The sequence below is a fragment of the Daucus carota genome, chromosome 5 (genome assembly GCF_001625215.2).
Source record: "Daucus carota subsp. sativus chromosome 5, DH1 v3.0, whole genome shotgun sequence".
NCBI classification, from domain to species: domain Eukaryota; kingdom Viridiplantae; phylum Streptophyta; class Magnoliopsida; order Apiales; family Apiaceae; genus Daucus; species Daucus carota.
The window spans coordinates 29,008,818-29,024,969 of NC_030385.2; the positions used below are offsets into that span (position 1 = coordinate 29,008,818).

The 16,152-nt window shown below is 35.0% G+C and overlaps 2 protein-coding genes across 6 annotated transcripts; one reads left to right on the forward strand and one right to left on the reverse strand.

Moving 5' to 3' along the window:
* Positions 1-7,001, forward strand: LOC108223490 (uncharacterized). The gene is made up of 4 exons (XM_017397784.2): positions 1-321; positions 420-534; positions 615-729; positions 924-7,001. Exons 1-4 carry the CDS (start codon positions 221-223, stop codon positions 1,856-1,858), a joined length of 1,266 nt encoding a protein of 421 aa, XP_017253273.1. The 5' UTR covers positions 1-220; the 3' UTR covers positions 1,859-7,001.
* Positions 6,494-15,105, reverse strand: LOC108223493 (uncharacterized). 5 transcript variants are annotated; one of them, XM_064093303.1, is made up of 8 exons: positions 14,833-15,080; positions 14,538-14,704; positions 12,014-12,170; positions 9,786-9,879; positions 8,776-8,929; positions 8,617-8,665; positions 8,419-8,511; positions 6,611-7,000 (listed from the first exon to the last, which is right to left on the reverse strand). In XM_064093303.1, exons 4-8 carry the CDS (start codon positions 9,850-9,852, stop codon positions 6,881-6,883), a joined length of 483 nt encoding a protein of 160 aa, XP_063949373.1. In that variant the 5' UTR covers positions 9,853-9,879; positions 12,014-12,170; positions 14,538-14,704; positions 14,833-15,080; the 3' UTR covers positions 6,611-6,880. The 5 variants fall into 5 exon arrangements, with proteins under 5 accessions (XP_063949377.1, XP_063949373.1, XP_063949375.1 ...); XM_064093305.1 differs by lacking the exon at positions 12,014-12,170 and having other exon boundaries at positions 14,833-15,081; XM_064093307.1 differs by lacking the exons at positions 12,014-12,170; positions 14,538-14,704 and having other exon boundaries at positions 6,494-6,633; positions 14,833-15,102.
* Positions 15,106-16,152: the final 1,047 nt, after the last annotated feature.

Sequence of the window (16,152 nt, forward strand, 5' to 3'; positions counted from 1 at the left end):
ATATGTAACTCAGGACACAGTCAAAACTAGAAAAGCATCCTCTCTCTTCAAAAAGCAAAACAAGTACGATTGGAACTAAGGGTTTGAAACTGGTGGTGGGTAGTGAAAAAGATAGCATTTTGAGTTCAAGAACTCTTGATTTCTCTCATTTTTGATGTGGGTTTTGTTGACTTGGCCCCTTTTCACCTCAAACTCTTGCTAATTTAGTTGATGAAAGAAGATGCCTAGGCCAGGTCCAAGGCCTTATGAGTGTGTGAGAAGGGCTTGGCATAGTGATAGGCACCAGCCCATTAGAGGTTCTATCATTCAGCAGATTTTCAGGTCAGTTTTTGGTGATTCTTGCTTGTTTTCTTGAAATTTCATGTGGGTTATGTTTGTTTTTTGTGAGATTTTATGATACCCACCATGTGTTTGATTAGGGTTGTCAATGGGAGACACTCTTCTGCTACTAAAGGGAACAGAGAGTGGCAGGAGAAGTTGCCTATTGTTGTGTTCAAAGCTGAGGAAATTATGTACTCCAAGGCCAATTCTGAGGTAATTTGTGTGTTTTGGTTTACTTGTGGCATTTTCTTTTGGTGTTGAGGTTGTGTTTGCTGAATGTTGGGGCTGCTTAGGTTGAATATATGGATCTTGAAACAATATGGGACCGGGTTAACGAGGCAATTAACATCATTATTCGGAGGGATGAGAGTACTGAGACAGGGGACTTGTTGCCTCCTTGTGTTGAAGGTACTTGTTCTACATTATTGTTTGGTATACGTTTTGTTAATTCCAAGTATAAAATGGAAACCTCTGGAGTGCTCCCATTTGCGATTTTGTTACCTTCTGCTATTTTTTTTTTCTTTCATTTAAATTGTTAAAAGTTTCAGATGTCTAGTTTGTAAATTATGTGCTTGTATTTCCTTCTTTCATGTAATGTTCAGCTGCTCTCAATCTTGGTTGTGTACCTGTAAGAGCTTCCAGAAGCCAGAGGCACAATAATCCTAGAACTTACCTCAGTAATAGAACTCAAGATACCTCTTCTCTACCCCCTAAGGTCCTGGATAACCCAACTCAAGGGAGAATCCCGACATCACGCCCACTCCACTACGTTAATCAGTCAACTGTGGAGAGGCCTGTTACTGTGAATTTGAACAATTTACAGTCAGATTCTAACAGACTTGCAATACAAAATAATAGAAGTGAGCCCACTTCTTCTGGCAAGTTTCCTGCTGCATACGAGAAGTTTCCTTCTCGGAAAAAACAGTTTCTCTCTGTGGAAGCTAACACCTCAGCAAACGTTGGTCATGTTTATCCCTTGCATTCTGGCACCCATTTTCAACCCGAAGTCTCTTGGCCAGGCTTAAAAACCTCAAATACTGTTATCGTTGGAACCCCAGTTTATCCGTTAGTCGAGCCTGTTAAAAGGGGTTTCTTTCAAAATTTATTCCCCCGTAATGAGGATGACAATGCTTTAAGCAGAATCACTCATTTAGACTCCAGAAACAAGCAGCAGGAGGTATTTGAGCAGACAGAATGTGACTTATCTTTGAGGCTGGGCCTCTTTTCAGACCCATGCTTGAATAGGGGCAAAGGTTTAGCTTCTGACATCGACATAGTGGGTCTACACAGTTCTCATGATAGGGGGCAACAATATGATCTGAATTCCACACAAAACAGAGAGCATACTTTCTTTCCCACGGAGAGGCCTCATAATTACTTAGAGTTGTCTACCAGTAGTAGGAATTTTGAGGGTCAAGTTCAGAACGCAGAGGTGGCTACTAGGAAACGCAGCAATGTAGAAGATGGACCAATTTTCTGGCAACCAGAACCCACTGCAAACCATTTTAGTGGTAGAATGAGATGGCCAGGTTTGTAGATGATCAGAACTCTATTGTACCATACAATTTTTTTCCTTTTTGCTAAAGAGAACAAAAGTTTAGCCGGGCTTTTCAATTAGTATTTGAAGCATCTTCCAAGGCCTTCTTCATAAAATTTTTGCCAAATGTTTCTTCGGGAACTTAGCATATGTTTCATCAGTTGTGTCTAAATTTTTTGTGATGCCTAAATTAAAGTTTGAACAAACTGTGGCTACTAACTCAGTTTTAGTAACTGAATTCTACTAGAATTAGATTGCATTATATTAGTAAACAAAACAAAATGCTTAAAGAAGCTCCATTTAGTTGCGGAAGAGTGAAGCGGAGACGAACCAGGTGTAGATAAATTATGAAAAACCTGTCAATAACACCTGCTTTCTAAATTTGATGAGTGCGAGGTTTAAACATTCATACGGTGTCTGTGTACTCGTAAAATTAATGTGGTGTTCAGGTGAATGGGATGGAATGATCTATATGTGAAACAAAATGTGAAGCTTAAAGGTTCAAGAGAAAGATGATTAGGCGAGTAAGTGAAAATGCGATAGGTGCAAGAGAAAGATGATTAGGCGATAAGTACATGACAGATTGTCTCACTCAATATGAGGGACAACCATATATTGGAGGTTTCTTCTTTATAAGAGCAACCTTACTTAGGATTATTGTGCAAGGCAAGGCGGAAAAGGTCAAGACTAGAACTGTCATATTTATATAATAGTCTAGTTTTGTTAGGACTATTTTTCATATCATTCAAGAATTTTATGTTTTAGTTTTTGATTATAACACGAACCTGGTTATTTTACTTTTATCTATTTTGGTTTAATCTTATACACTGAATCAGCTAGACACGGATGGGGTAAATGTTGTACATTTAACCTCACCAAACTCTGAATGTATTTGATTTGATTTGGTCTTGGTATGCTGTGGCTGATGGTCACACATTTTGATTTGACCGAGAGATAAATTGAGTGCTAGAACGGTGAAACCATGAAAAATTTATGTTTGATTTGGTCTTGGTAGGAAGATAAAATGAGCATTTGGTTGAAATTAAGCTGTAGAAATTTTATTTTATGAATTTATAAACGGTTTTTCTATTGTGTGCCCATAGGCACACACTAAACACCAAAATTTATGAAATTGGAGGGTTTCTATTGGCTTATTTTCTTTAATAATGGTGGACCTCCTGTAGTTACAACAACCACACCAATCAAAACCCTCCATTTTTATTAATGTTAGTGCTTAGCATGTACCATGGGCACACACTAGCCAAAACGATTTATAAAATAGTAAGGAGAAAGAGATGAATATCATGCATACATGTTTGTTCTCCCTCATTTTGGTCATTACCTTCCGTACGGGAACATATCACATAAAAAATCCTGTCAGCCATTCTGTCGTTTGTTTAATGTTGACCTTTTGATCTATAATTGCAATTGAGTTAGCTCCTCCACACAACTTGTGTGCAGTGCTTATCTAATAAGGCACACATTGGGGAGGACAATAGTCATTACTCAATGTAATGTACCATACTAAAGGCCCATTTGTTTTGGTCTGAATGAATGCTTAATGAGCTTAACCGTCTGATCCAGGCCATTCATTTCGTTTGGTAAGTTTTTCTTTTAGTGCTGAGCGAATCATATACTGCTGAGCGATACCTTTCTCAAATCCTGAATTATCAGTTCAGCAGTCCCTAAAATCTATAGCCAGCTAATTTTGGGGCAGCCATGTATACTATGGTGATTTTTTTTAATATTCATGAATTAGCTATTTCTTATATATAATTTGCATGAGGTCATTAAAATTATTTCTTATTATTTATTATTTTATTTGATAAAGTCTTTTTATAACATTTTTTCTTAAAATTTATCTAATAATTATCATATCTATATAATAGCATAATAATAATAATAATAATAATAATAATAATAATAATAATAGTTGAAGGACCCCTTAAAAAAACAGTTGAAGAACATTTATACATGAGCTCAAACGAATTTATCTATTTAAATAACAAAATTATGGAAAAAAAACATCATTCAGACACTATTAAAATTTATATGCCAAACAATATTTATCGTTCATCATTCAGATATTTTATTGATTCAGATATATTAATCAATCAGACGTAACTTATTCAGATTTGCCAAATGACCCTTAAGATGCATATGTGATCTGTTGCAGACTTGCAGTCGCAACTCGCACATAACAGAAAATTTACATTTTGGCTAGCATTTTGCTATAGTAGGTCCATTTAGGCCTGTCAATGGATCGGGTTCGGATCGGATCAGCCTAAATTCATATCCATATCCATTTATTTTATCGGATCGGATCGGGACCGGATTTTTGACAGGCCGATCCATATCCGGATCCATTAGGATCACGGATCACGGATCGGATATCCGGATCCATTTAGTTTTTTTTGCTTAGATTTAAAAATATTTTTAAAAAAAATCATGTCAGTGATTCTTAAAGGAAGGATAGGATGAAATGAAACGCCGTGATCAAAGTAGCTTCTTACATTTTTATTCTATTAAAAATCACAAATTAAGAGGCAAATTAAACAAAGTGATAGAATTTTCAAGATACCAATACTATTTGCTATAACTTTACAACTCATGCATACTAGTTAATTAAACGATTAATCAAACACAATCACAACCCACGACTCACGACTCACGTAAATAATATCCAGGGACTCCTATAACTAAAAATAACTACTGCAACTAAAATAATATAATATATTTATTTATTTATATTTATTATTATATATATTTATTTATATATATTCTACCGGATCGGGTCATTAACGGATCGGATCATCTTAAATTCATATCCGCTCCATTTATAATCGGATTTCTCTCATCGGATCAAATTTCGGATCGAATTTTTTTCGATGAATTCATATCCGCTAAAAAGGCCCCAGGTACCCATTGACAGATTTTGAATGAGATGTCTAATTTAATCTGTTTGGCTTGTGATTTAGAACTAGTTCAAATGCGTATATTTCATTTGCTCCATCATAAATGACAATACGTATTTTGCGGGTCGAATTCATGTCGGGTTGTCGGGTCTGCTTTAAATTTAGCACCCCAGCATGTAAGCTTGGACATTAATTCCAGTTATGGGTGGCAATATTGGACCCAACCCGACACGAATTCGACCCGCAAAATACGAATTCCAATGATACTTGATCAGCATTTCTGAGCAGGTTTTATCTTTTCGGTCTTTCTAATGTGTGCCCAAGGGCACACAATAAGCACAAACTCTCATGAAAATGGCCTATTTTGATTGGTCATTAACATTTATTACCTATCCACCAATCAAAAGCTAGTATTCACATGGAAGTTAGTGACTATTGTGTGCCCTTGGGCACACCATAGAAAATTCGTTATCTTTTTCTTGAGCTAAATTTCGTGCCCTGTTAATTTTAAAAATAAATAAATCTCTCAATTTCAAACTAACTCCAGAACCAAAACGGTTTTTTAGAGCGTAATTGGCAAACAAACAGTTACTTTTAGGACTGAATAATAGTTGCGGACATCTCAGATGCTCTATGCATTTTGCTTCGTGGGCTGGACATTATAGCCATATATGTTGGGCTTTTAGTGTAAGTGATGTAGGTCTCGATCGTAACCAGCTAAGATTTGTCATCACCTTTTACTAGCAATATGGGCCCTTTTCCCAATTAGTTATGCTTTCCAACAGAAGCCCAATGGAACACATTTCAGAAGTTCCCTCTGTCCTTCAGTCTCACAAATAATGGTCACCAGTATGCGGTCCGATAATCAAGTTTTGACTTTAAACTAGTAAAAGTTAACAAATTATAATTTCGAATAAATTAAGGAATATTTTTAAATAAATTAAATAATACGTCTCTCTTGAATTCCATGTAATTGTGGTCATGTTTATATCTTTGAAAAGTAATAGTCTATTATTGTAATAAGGTTGTCCACTTAAAATGTGATAGAATGAGGATAGTGGTACAAGAATTTTATTCTAAATTAGAAGTGGAAATGTTATTTCCAGAGCTGTTTTCTTATTTTCAGAGCAAAAATGTATGAAAATACAAAATTACCCTTATATTGATTCTTTCCTAGGCTATTAATGTGCATCTAGGGGGTTAGTTTTGTCTTTCAATTTTTCTTTGCTTGCAAATATAAAAACAGCTCTGGACTTAGAAATTCCTAGAAAGATAGAAGAGTGATGAGGGTTTCTCTCTCCTAGCTCTATGCTCTCTTGTTCTCTTTATGTTGTTGTCTTTCTATTCGCTCTTTCTCCTCCCTCGTCAGAATTTTAGTTGGAGAGATGAATATTGATTTGGGTTTCTCCAAATCAAAAATTGAATCAGACCCGATTAAAAGTAATCATATGGGTATATGTATATAATTGTCTGTAATTAATTGTATGTGTGATTGTGTTGTTGGTTGATAAAGAACTAGCATAAAAGCCCGTGCAAGGCACGGGCCTCTATTTAAATTCATTTTTTACAGTAATATATATTACTCAAAAAGAAAAGTCAGAAAAATGGTTGAAACTTTCAATTTGAACATGAATTTTTAAAAAATAAAAAGCTAAATGAAATTTTAATGTATATCTATGATACAAATAATTAAATAAAAACTCAGTTTAATACCCTCCAACCCACAAAGTAATATACTTTACAAACCCCAGACTCTACATCCATTTATCACTGACATGTGATTTTTATTTGAAACAATTCTAGACTAAAGCCGGTTTATGTGATTCACAAAAGAACATAGACAGCTAGCTCTCCCATTATCTGCAAAAGATAAAATACATGAACTATATCAGTAACATTGCATCACCAAAAAATATTCCCCTTGACATCTTTTGCACCTACACAGTAACTAAAAGTAAACCTGCTCTGTACACATGACTGGACCAGGACTCAGACCGTTTTATTGAACTATTTTTCATAGAATGTTGTAGAACAACAGAGCGGCTTCTTTCATAATCTTCTTTAAAAGGTACAAAGGTTTAACATAATTTACCCCCTCAGTTTTCTGTCACTGAGTGTCCTTAGGATTCATGTTCTTAAGCAGATTCGTTGCAAATTCCTTTCTCTCGTGCGGCACAAGTAGCTTCAATGGGATGAGTTGCATATCGAGCTTGTCATGTCGCCCGACCTAGCAATCGGATTCAAGATATATCTTATTCAGAATCCTGATTCATATTGGTAAATAAAGTCCGCTTCACCAAATAGCATATCCTGAGCAAACCTTTATAATTATAACTTTATAAGTACTTCAAGTTTCTGATATAGGTTACAAGAGCATCTTTATTCATAATGACTATGATCTACCATCATAGATTTATAGTAATTGGTTCAAGATTTAGGTTCTAGACAATGGAGCCCTTTGAAAACAAAGCCCGTTTGCAATTCTAGTTAGGAACTTGGGGGATTATGATATTAAAATTCTATGTGCTCAATAAATAAAATAACAATACGCATTAAGCATTATGGTATCAGCTATATAATTTTACTTGATTAGACAGAATTATATTTGATCAAAAATTTTATAAAAAAAACTTTTCCTAGTCATAGACATGTATCCGGAGGACCTAGGTCTGAGGATCCTTTTCGGTAAGCTTAAAGTCCCCGTTCCACCCTGGGTTCAAATTGTTCATCTTAATGGAGGTCTTTTTAGCGGGAAGTCTTTCACCACTTAGACTGAGTTTCACATAAGGATCAGATGCACTCAGCAAGTTCATCTTCAGAAGCTTCTCTGCACGTAAAACCTTCACATGCAGTAACCCTATGGGCTTCTTGGCTACCCCCTGTATAAAATGGGTTATATCACAGGAGGAACGATGTTGCTCATTAATATTAGCCGTGCTGCTTTCCACCACAAATAGAGTGACATTTGTAAAAGAAAATTATGTCTTCTCTATGATCAATTTATGTCTCCCTCTCCAGGACCAAATGACCCAAATAAGACTTAATGCAGAATTGATCTTAATTGGTCACTTCTTTTCATCTGAGGCTGCACAATAGAGTGGAGAGAAGGCTGTATAACAGAGGTTAGAGCCTAGTAAGAAGTGATTACACAGAGAGGTGATCATGGCAGTTGGCACACCTATAATTCAATGTTCAATAGGGTTATCCAATGCTCAATAGGGTTAATCTCTAACCCCGGCCGGCGGCCGCTAACTTTAAGCACACAACAGAAATGGTACAAGCTCTATTTTCTCCAAATTTAGGTTTAAACTTTAAATTTTCATCCTTAAGGATTCTCACTTCCATTCCGTGAAGCATAATCCAAATTTCCAAAAGAAACATTGATTCTTCCACTACAAAGTCTATATATCCCGTTAGATGTCATCTAAAACACGTCAATTCTGTTGTACAATAATGCTAAAAGGGTGATTCACCAAGCGATCTACAATCAATAGATAGGACATACTGGTAGAATATTATATACTATTAAACGCCAATAATAGAATCATCATTTTTAAATTTAAAAGCATTTAATTAGCAACAAAAAAAAGGAAGGGAAAAACTCAATCAATAGACACGAGTATGTATGCTATTCAGTGAACAAACCTCTGTCTTGAGATTAAATTGTCTCTGGGAGGTAACTTTATGATGCCTCTTCTTCCAATGTTGTCCACCCAATGTCCCCGATGACTCTGAGCCCTGCATTTGAATGCACATTAGACTGTTTGATCATTATACATGTTTTATTTACTGATCTATCATTATAATTAATCAGTCATAGTATTCACAAATTGTGATCCATACATTTTTTCTGCTCCTTCGACCACCAGAAATCCTGCTTGAAAGAGTAAAGCTGTAAAGAATACAACGCCAAAATGACAAATCAAGTAAACATAGTATGACAGACATAAACAATATACAACTAAAACCTTGACATTTATCAATCAAATCATGTCAACCAACCTTCCTCGGCTGCTATCCAACAAAGACTTTGATCTAACCCAAACTTTCTGATGTGAGGGGAAAATCTGACCGATAACATGAAGAATTGAACTTAGTTCGCCTGGTAACTCCCCAGCCTCTGAACTGAGTTGGTGCGGGAGGAGGATGAAGTACCCTGCCCCATTGCAATTTATATATGAAGTTAAATGTGTGGTTCATCCCTTGTAGGTGCATCATGTATTGAGTATAATAAGGTGGAGCTAAACCAAAAGCAGCATTCTATCATTTCAATTGCATGAGTTGTGAGCAAGTATGTACTCGTATAAACTATAAGCAGTTCCTCTGGACATGAATAAACTTGTAATATCGAACTCTAACAGCGCATGTGTGGAATTTTAAAGTGTTATTCCTTTTGCTATGATTTTTATATTAATTACTTAGGGAAAACACTTGAATAGTATCTTTCTTGGGACGTCATTGACTTGTGTCACAGCTTATACCAAACATTATGTGTCAATCCCCAGGCTTCTGTAATTAAAAGAATCTGGGGTACTCCCATTTCTAATAAAAAAAATATCAAACATCTCTGTGATTTAAGCCACTGGGAACGTGAAGTATAAGAGTGACACCCATATCAAAGTAATTGTATAAAATGTGTCAAATTAGTAAGTTGGTTGAAATGTAAGACAACAGAAAATGAATGCCCAACTGCAAGCAGAACCAAATATGCCTTCTATACAATGTTAACCAGGAACTTGCAATCTTATAAATATCTTGAATTAGGTGACCAATCTTATAGAACATGGAGAAATTAGTAAATACAACAGAACATTGTCTCAGAAACAAGAAACTTTTAAAGATCCCCATTTTAAATGTCTTATCCTGAGTAAATATTTGATAAAAACAACAGTGTAAATTAGAACGTCATTTGTACTAAACTATTATTCTATTAATCTGATATTTTGGAGGCAGTGCTCTTAAATAATTACAGTAATGTAAAAACGAATCTCCGGTAACATTTTGTCGCATACCTTCAAACTCGGGCCATGTTGATTGTTTAAACAATTGCCTTTGTTGTTGATCTTTGACTCTGTCCATTTCCAGGTGGAATGTGACCACATAGTCCTGCAATATTGTTTGTTTTTAGTAATAATTCTGAGAAGCAGTAGTAAGGATACTTAATAGCTTGCACTAAATGTAGCTACTTTGAAAGTATAAGCTATAAAACTATCTTTGTGACAGTATAGTTACTCTATACATTTTGAGATAAATGGATAGAATCATTTTCTCAAAAATGCATCGTAGACTGCCTCGTCGACTCAAAACAGTAGAAGGCCTAAATTTATCTTACAAAGCAAAGTAAGCAAGCAATCCTAATTCAATATGCACAGCACTTGAGTGTGTATAATCTACGGGATCTCTTGGCCTTGAATATAAAGGTGGTCTAAAATTCAACAATCGCATATATTATACTATATCATTTATGAAATAAGTTATACCAAACATAAAAACAATTTATATGGCAATTTTATTTTTTTGAAGATGTTAGGATCACTACCTACACATATAGCGCGAAGAGCGTCATTTTGAGCATTTATTATAACAAATAAAGGGTGACAATATTAAAATATCATAACGGTTAGGTAACATATATAGTAGAAAGGAAATTAGTACTAAACCATGGGAAGAAGTGGGAGAATGATCTTGGCGATTCAAGTATAAGACTCTCTCTTCCTGGTCTGTATTATATACACTTTAACTACTTAACTTTCTGAAGTGCTAAAAGCAAGCCAAAAAAAACACCAAATAAGGGGAAATACTCATGCCAATTAGAGCATAATTTAGTTATCTATTAAATATAGTGCAAGATTTTCCCACTAAATTGCACATAGCAGGAGTTTAAGCATACAAATATTGCATAATAAGACACAAAGTCTGGTACTTTGTAATATATAATATCTTGCAAAGTTTTCACCAATTATAATTTATTTATTTTTAATATGACAAACTGCGACATGCAATTTATAGAGAAAACATTAGGTCAAATCATGCTCCTTGTTTCTCATGAATTAAGTGATGAAGACCTAAATTTTAAAATAGGCATTCATTAATCTGTGCGATGCAAAGGTTTTGCATTTCTTCTCTATCAATTCGCACTACAATCATGATTAATCTTAAATGAGATCTTTTCAAATCAAGCAAAACAGCATAGAAAACCTGTACTTTTTTATAGAAAAGAAAAGTAGTAAAATTTTAGGTATGAAGAAATTCATATCTCCACTGCTACAGAATGGTTATTTGTTGCCCAAGAAGATACAGTGTCAATAAGGCATAACATGAAAAACATGTGATACCTATATTTAGGGATGTTTTTATATTTTATACGAAAACTATATCATACAGAGTGATGACCCATGACCGGTGCAATATGATAAATCAGTAGATGCAGTATTTTAACTTTTACGAAGCTTAGATGGTTTTGGTTCCACTTTTCCTTATTGCAGAGCTTCTTCACCATCAAGACATCCATATTTTTATTTTCGAGAGTTTATAATTCCTGATTATTATCATAGCTTCCTTTATCTCATCTCAAGCATTAACAATAAACTTAAATTATATATACAATAGTGTATAGGAGCGGAACCGAGTTTCTTCTTTGTAGGCGTCTATAACTCTATTTCACGAGAGACCAAAACTAAATATGTATATTGATTTCACATGCATACTCTTTCCTATTGTAAGAGCTCATTCAGTGGCCCACAGATCATCAAGATTTAGGACGCGGTGAATTCAACTATTTAGTTACAAATTAATAAAATCATTTTATAAATGCATCAATAGTTGTTTGTCTCTAGAAACTAAAAAAGGCTACCAAAATTGAACATGCTATTATGACCTTGATATACTGATTTGGCACGATATTAATATTATCAATTGATTAGGTGAAGCAGAAAATTGCAAACCTGAACCGGAAATAGTAATCAAAATTATCAGACCGAAAATACTCATCCCCCTTTATCAAAGAACCGGCTCAAGAGTTTAGATATACGCCAATCGCAAACCAACAGGTCATTATTAGGATTTTCTATAAAACTGGAATCCGATTTATGATTGATATTTTAAGTGCTAATACAAGCACCAGAAACTACCTCGTATACTATACACACTCAAACTCAAGGATAAAGTAAAAGGAAGAACTTTTATTCTGAATTGAAAAGTAATCTAAATCATCAGACGGGAACCCAATCAGAGACATTACCTTGAGTATTGCCGAAATATTCCGAATTACAAAGCACAGAGATCTAAACAGGAGTTCGGAGGCTATCGGCAGGTGAGGCACACTCCGGAGTAGGCGGCGACGAGGATTGAGCGGAAGCTTGTTTGGAGCAAATATTGCAATTCAACTAAAACCTAGGCTAAGAATTATATTTCAACTCAAAATACGGTTTGGAGTAATAGGAGTTCGACTGGAAATTGAGGCTCGGATAGGTTTGTAATAAATATCTGTTTAATAAGGTGCTTAGGAATCAGGTAATTTAAATCTTAATCTATCAATATTTTGGGCAATTAAAATTGCACTTGCTTATTATACTAAACATACCTAAGATGGTCTAGTATATGATCATTTAATCTTTAGGTCTGTTCCAAATTTATTTACGATTTTTACTGATAATAAATTTTTATTATATCTTTTTACTTTATCTTTTGTACGTTTTTTCTTTCATTTGATAATCTTAGGTTGGAATTCATCTAATAATTCTTTTTAAATTAATAATGTTTAACTAAAATTCTACACAAATCAAAACTAAAAAACTAAAATAATATAATGAAATTGTTTGAGTTGTTCACAAGTGATTCAAACTTGACTCACTTCACATAAAACTTAAAATCAAACAACATAGTCCAGGGAAGATGTCTACTTCCAAGTATTTACAGACCATTATTATACTGGGCATTGCAATAATTACTGGGTAGATTGTCTCTAATACCAGAGCCAAATCCTAATACTCCCTCTTTCCTATGATAGTTCACCCAATTTGACTTTGATAAATCAATTTGGCACTCATATTCAAATTCCGTAGTTGATTATATTTAAGCTGCTACACTTGCATATATGTGGAATTATAGTTCATAATTTCAAACCCCACAGGGAAAACAGAATAACTGTGTAATGCAGTTTACAATCTTTATTTTTAACCGTGCACTTTTCTGTAAGTTTAAATTCTTAAGGGCTCAAGACATGAAGATTCATGTCTCGACATGTGTCAATAAGTGATATAACTATTGCATAGCCCAATTCGTTTGACTATGTTGTACAGCACCAAAACACACACATCTTGAAATACTCATCCTGGGGAGAGTGAACATATTCACAAAATGGAAGTAATGTCTTTCCCTGGATTTGCCGATTGAGGGGAACATTTGCCCACTCATTTTACCATGATTTTGAATATTGTTAGATCAATTGAGGTTTTTGGGATGCCTAATTCATGTGCGAATTAACCTATGACCTAAAGCTGGCCTATAAGTTTGAGGGGATAAAACAAGAAGACAACAGTTGCCCCTCCTTTGTGAGCAGAACAAAAAGACCTCGATATTATCCTCACCATATGGGTCTTCACAAGTTTTCAGTTAAAAATAAATATTCTTATCACTGACCTAAACGTAAGCAGGGAGGACTTTATATTATAAATATTATCATATAATCCAGAAGATTCTTCATTTGCTCCCAGTGGCAAGTTGCAGCCAGCCTGCAACATCCTTTTTATCAGGGCATCAAATCTGTTAACTAACCGCATTTCAAATATCAAATGTTAAATAAAAATGTGACCCCTTGGCCTTTTGCAATTGAACATTCCAAACATGCTCGGACCATTATATAAAAGGAACATTCCAGGGAGATGGATGTTCTTATATTTTTCGTAAAATTTTATTTAGGAGTATAATTTTGGGAATCGTCTTAGATTAATAAACCAGTAAATATGCGTAAATGAAAATTCAACTAATTAATATGTATATTCGAGATATATTTTATTTTTCGTCTGTCCCTTTTTTCTCTTTTTCCATTTTCTTTTACCCTTTTTCCTTATGAGTCATTCTCTTTTTTCCTCATTTCCTGCCACCTTGGCTATCCTAAATCTGTACAGTAGGTGATTGAATGAAACAACATCACAGAAGGGTAGGGACATGTGCCGTTACGGATTTGATACACTCGTCACTACTACATGCTACGGGACGCTAAAATGGGGCCAGGAGGGTAGCTTGCGAGGTCGGGTCAAGCCTTCTTTCCGGGGACTTTGATCCGTCGGTAAGTGCCACAAAAAGATTCAAAGTACTTCCAGTCAATTAGAAAGAAGTAGCCGTAGAGGAATTTGATGTAGCATATGAAAATATGAATACTGCACTTTCAAAATTTTAAATAGCTCTTCAATGCTTTCTCTATTTCCAGTTTAGGCAAGTATATTTCTTTACTGCTGGTGCATGTGTAGTGATAAGCACCAGGATAAAAGAGATCGGGCATTATCTCTAAAAGAAAGTGCATTCACTTTATAAAAACATAACAGGAGGTCAAATACCATGCTCTGTCTTGTCTCATAGCCATATTAAAGAACCAATACGTAAAGTTAGCACTCTAGTGGTGTTATACATCCTGCCTAAACTAAAACATCACAGTTTGTTCTAAATATCAAACGCAAGATAAATGGAGTTATAATCGCCAACACGCGAAAACCCCCCAAACCGTATCTTTAAAAAACCAATTTGTAGTTAGAAGAGTGAGATACCTGGAGAATAAGTTACATTTGGAACAAAATATAGCACACCATTAGGGACATAGTTTAGCATCAGAAATCCCTCTCTGATTTTAAATTTCAGCAATATCTCCAACAAATTTAGGCAGAACCGATGAACTTGCTCTAACAATCATGCTTTAACATGGATTCATATACAACTAAACAAAAACGCAACCAAGAATAAGCATAACTAAACAAATTTAGTAACACAATCATACGAAAATTACAAATTACAAATTAAATAAGTAAAACTTCTAGTAAGCAAAGCAGTACAGCGGAGTCAAACCTGATGAAAAGGATTGGAATGGATACATGTCTTGAACCCCGAATTCGAAAGACGCTGTAGTCTTCTCGTTCTCCGGGGATCAATCTACAAACTTCAACACCCAAAACCCAAGACCTCAGTGGAGGGAATAAGACCTAGATTAGGCGGCCAACAGGAGCGGAAGGGCAAGAGGAAGGTAGAGCAGGAAGACGACGGTACGGTGCGGAGGTGATGTTTTTTTAATTTAGATTTAGTTAAAACACGCCCGTCTAGGTTAGGCTCGGAGCGAGGTTTGGTCTTATTTTTTTTTGCTCAGGAGCCAGCCTTTGCATCTACCTGTTCTCCTATAATATATATAGATAGATATTGATAGTCAGTTGCAGTGGTTGTGGATTTTGACTTTGCAGTTGGTTTTTTTGATATTAATATTGCCCGTAGGTAGAGGTGGTCATTTGTAGGAGTGAGCGTAAAAATCCGAAATTCGGATTATCCGATTTTCCGATCCGGTATCCGATTTAAAAAATCCGGAAATTCAGATATCCGATCCGAATAAACCGGACCGGATATCCGATCCGTTTTTTTTCTTTAAATTCGGATTCGGATCCGGATCACGTATATGTAAGAAAGCGGATATCCGGATCCGATCCGGTTTCATTATTTTTAATTAAAATATATATATTTATTAATAATATATTATTACTTTGTTGATATTTTATATAAAATATTGAGAATCTGTTATTATTACTTATCTACAGAGTTACGGTGTTAGTTTGGGTCTCTTAAACTTTTTGTATTTCACTTTCAGTATATCACAACTACTGACTACTGAGTCCTGAGAATTGAGTCACTGGCCCTGTAACATTGTAGCAACTAGCAACGTTTCAGTAATTGTCTGGTTCATGAGAAATACTACCAGACACTCGGGCAGTAGCTTATAGTTGAATGCTCACTGGAGTGTGGAGATGGTTGTTTGGTTTTTGGTTAAAACTGATTTGTGCTTAACTACTTATCCTACTTGCTTTTCTTTTTACGATCTTTCTAATGTGTGTCCAAGGGCACACATTAAACACTAAATTCTATAAAAATAGCTTGTTTTGATTGGTGGAGTTGATGTAAATGCAGGGGGGCCCATTATCATTTATGGTTCATCCACCAATCGAAATGAGTTATTTTTATTGGAGTTGGGGACTATTGTGTGCCCTTGGGCACACCATAGAAAATCCCTTCTTTTTATACTAATAAAAAAAGTGAACTTAAACGTGACAAACTTGTTTGAATCGAAAAATAATACATAATACACAATACATATTTTTTAGAAGAAACGGGATCCTGGTAATCCGT

What these genes read in the sequence shown, in the direction of transcription:
- LOC108223490 (XM_017397784.2), top strand. Translation starts at nt 221, where the DNA reads ATGCCTAGGCCAGGTCCAAGGCCTTATGAGTGTGTGAGAAGGGCTTGG. An exon ending in ATCATTCAGCAGATTTTCAG is followed by an intron (nt 322 to 419) that starts GTCAGTTTTTGG and finishes GTGTTTGATTAG; the next exon opens with GGTTGTCAATGGGAGACACT. An exon ending in GTTGCCTCCTTGTGTTGAAG is followed by an intron (nt 730 to 923) that starts GTACTTGTTCTA and finishes TGTAATGTTCAG; the next exon opens with CTGCTCTCAATCTTGGTTGT.
- LOC108223493 (XM_064093305.1), bottom strand. Translation starts at nt 9,852, where the DNA reads ATGGACAGAGTCAAAGATCAACAACAAAGGCAATTGTTTAAACAATCA. An exon ending in TTGGATAGCAGCCGAGGAAG is followed by an intron (nt 8,666 to 8,775) that starts GTTGGTTGACAT and finishes TATTCTTTACAG; the next exon opens with CTTTACTCTTTCAAGCAGGA. An exon ending in AATTTAATCTCAAGACAGAG is followed by an intron (nt 7,001 to 8,418) that starts GTTTGTTCACTG and finishes TCCGATTGCTAG; the next exon opens with GTCGGGCGACATGACAAGCT.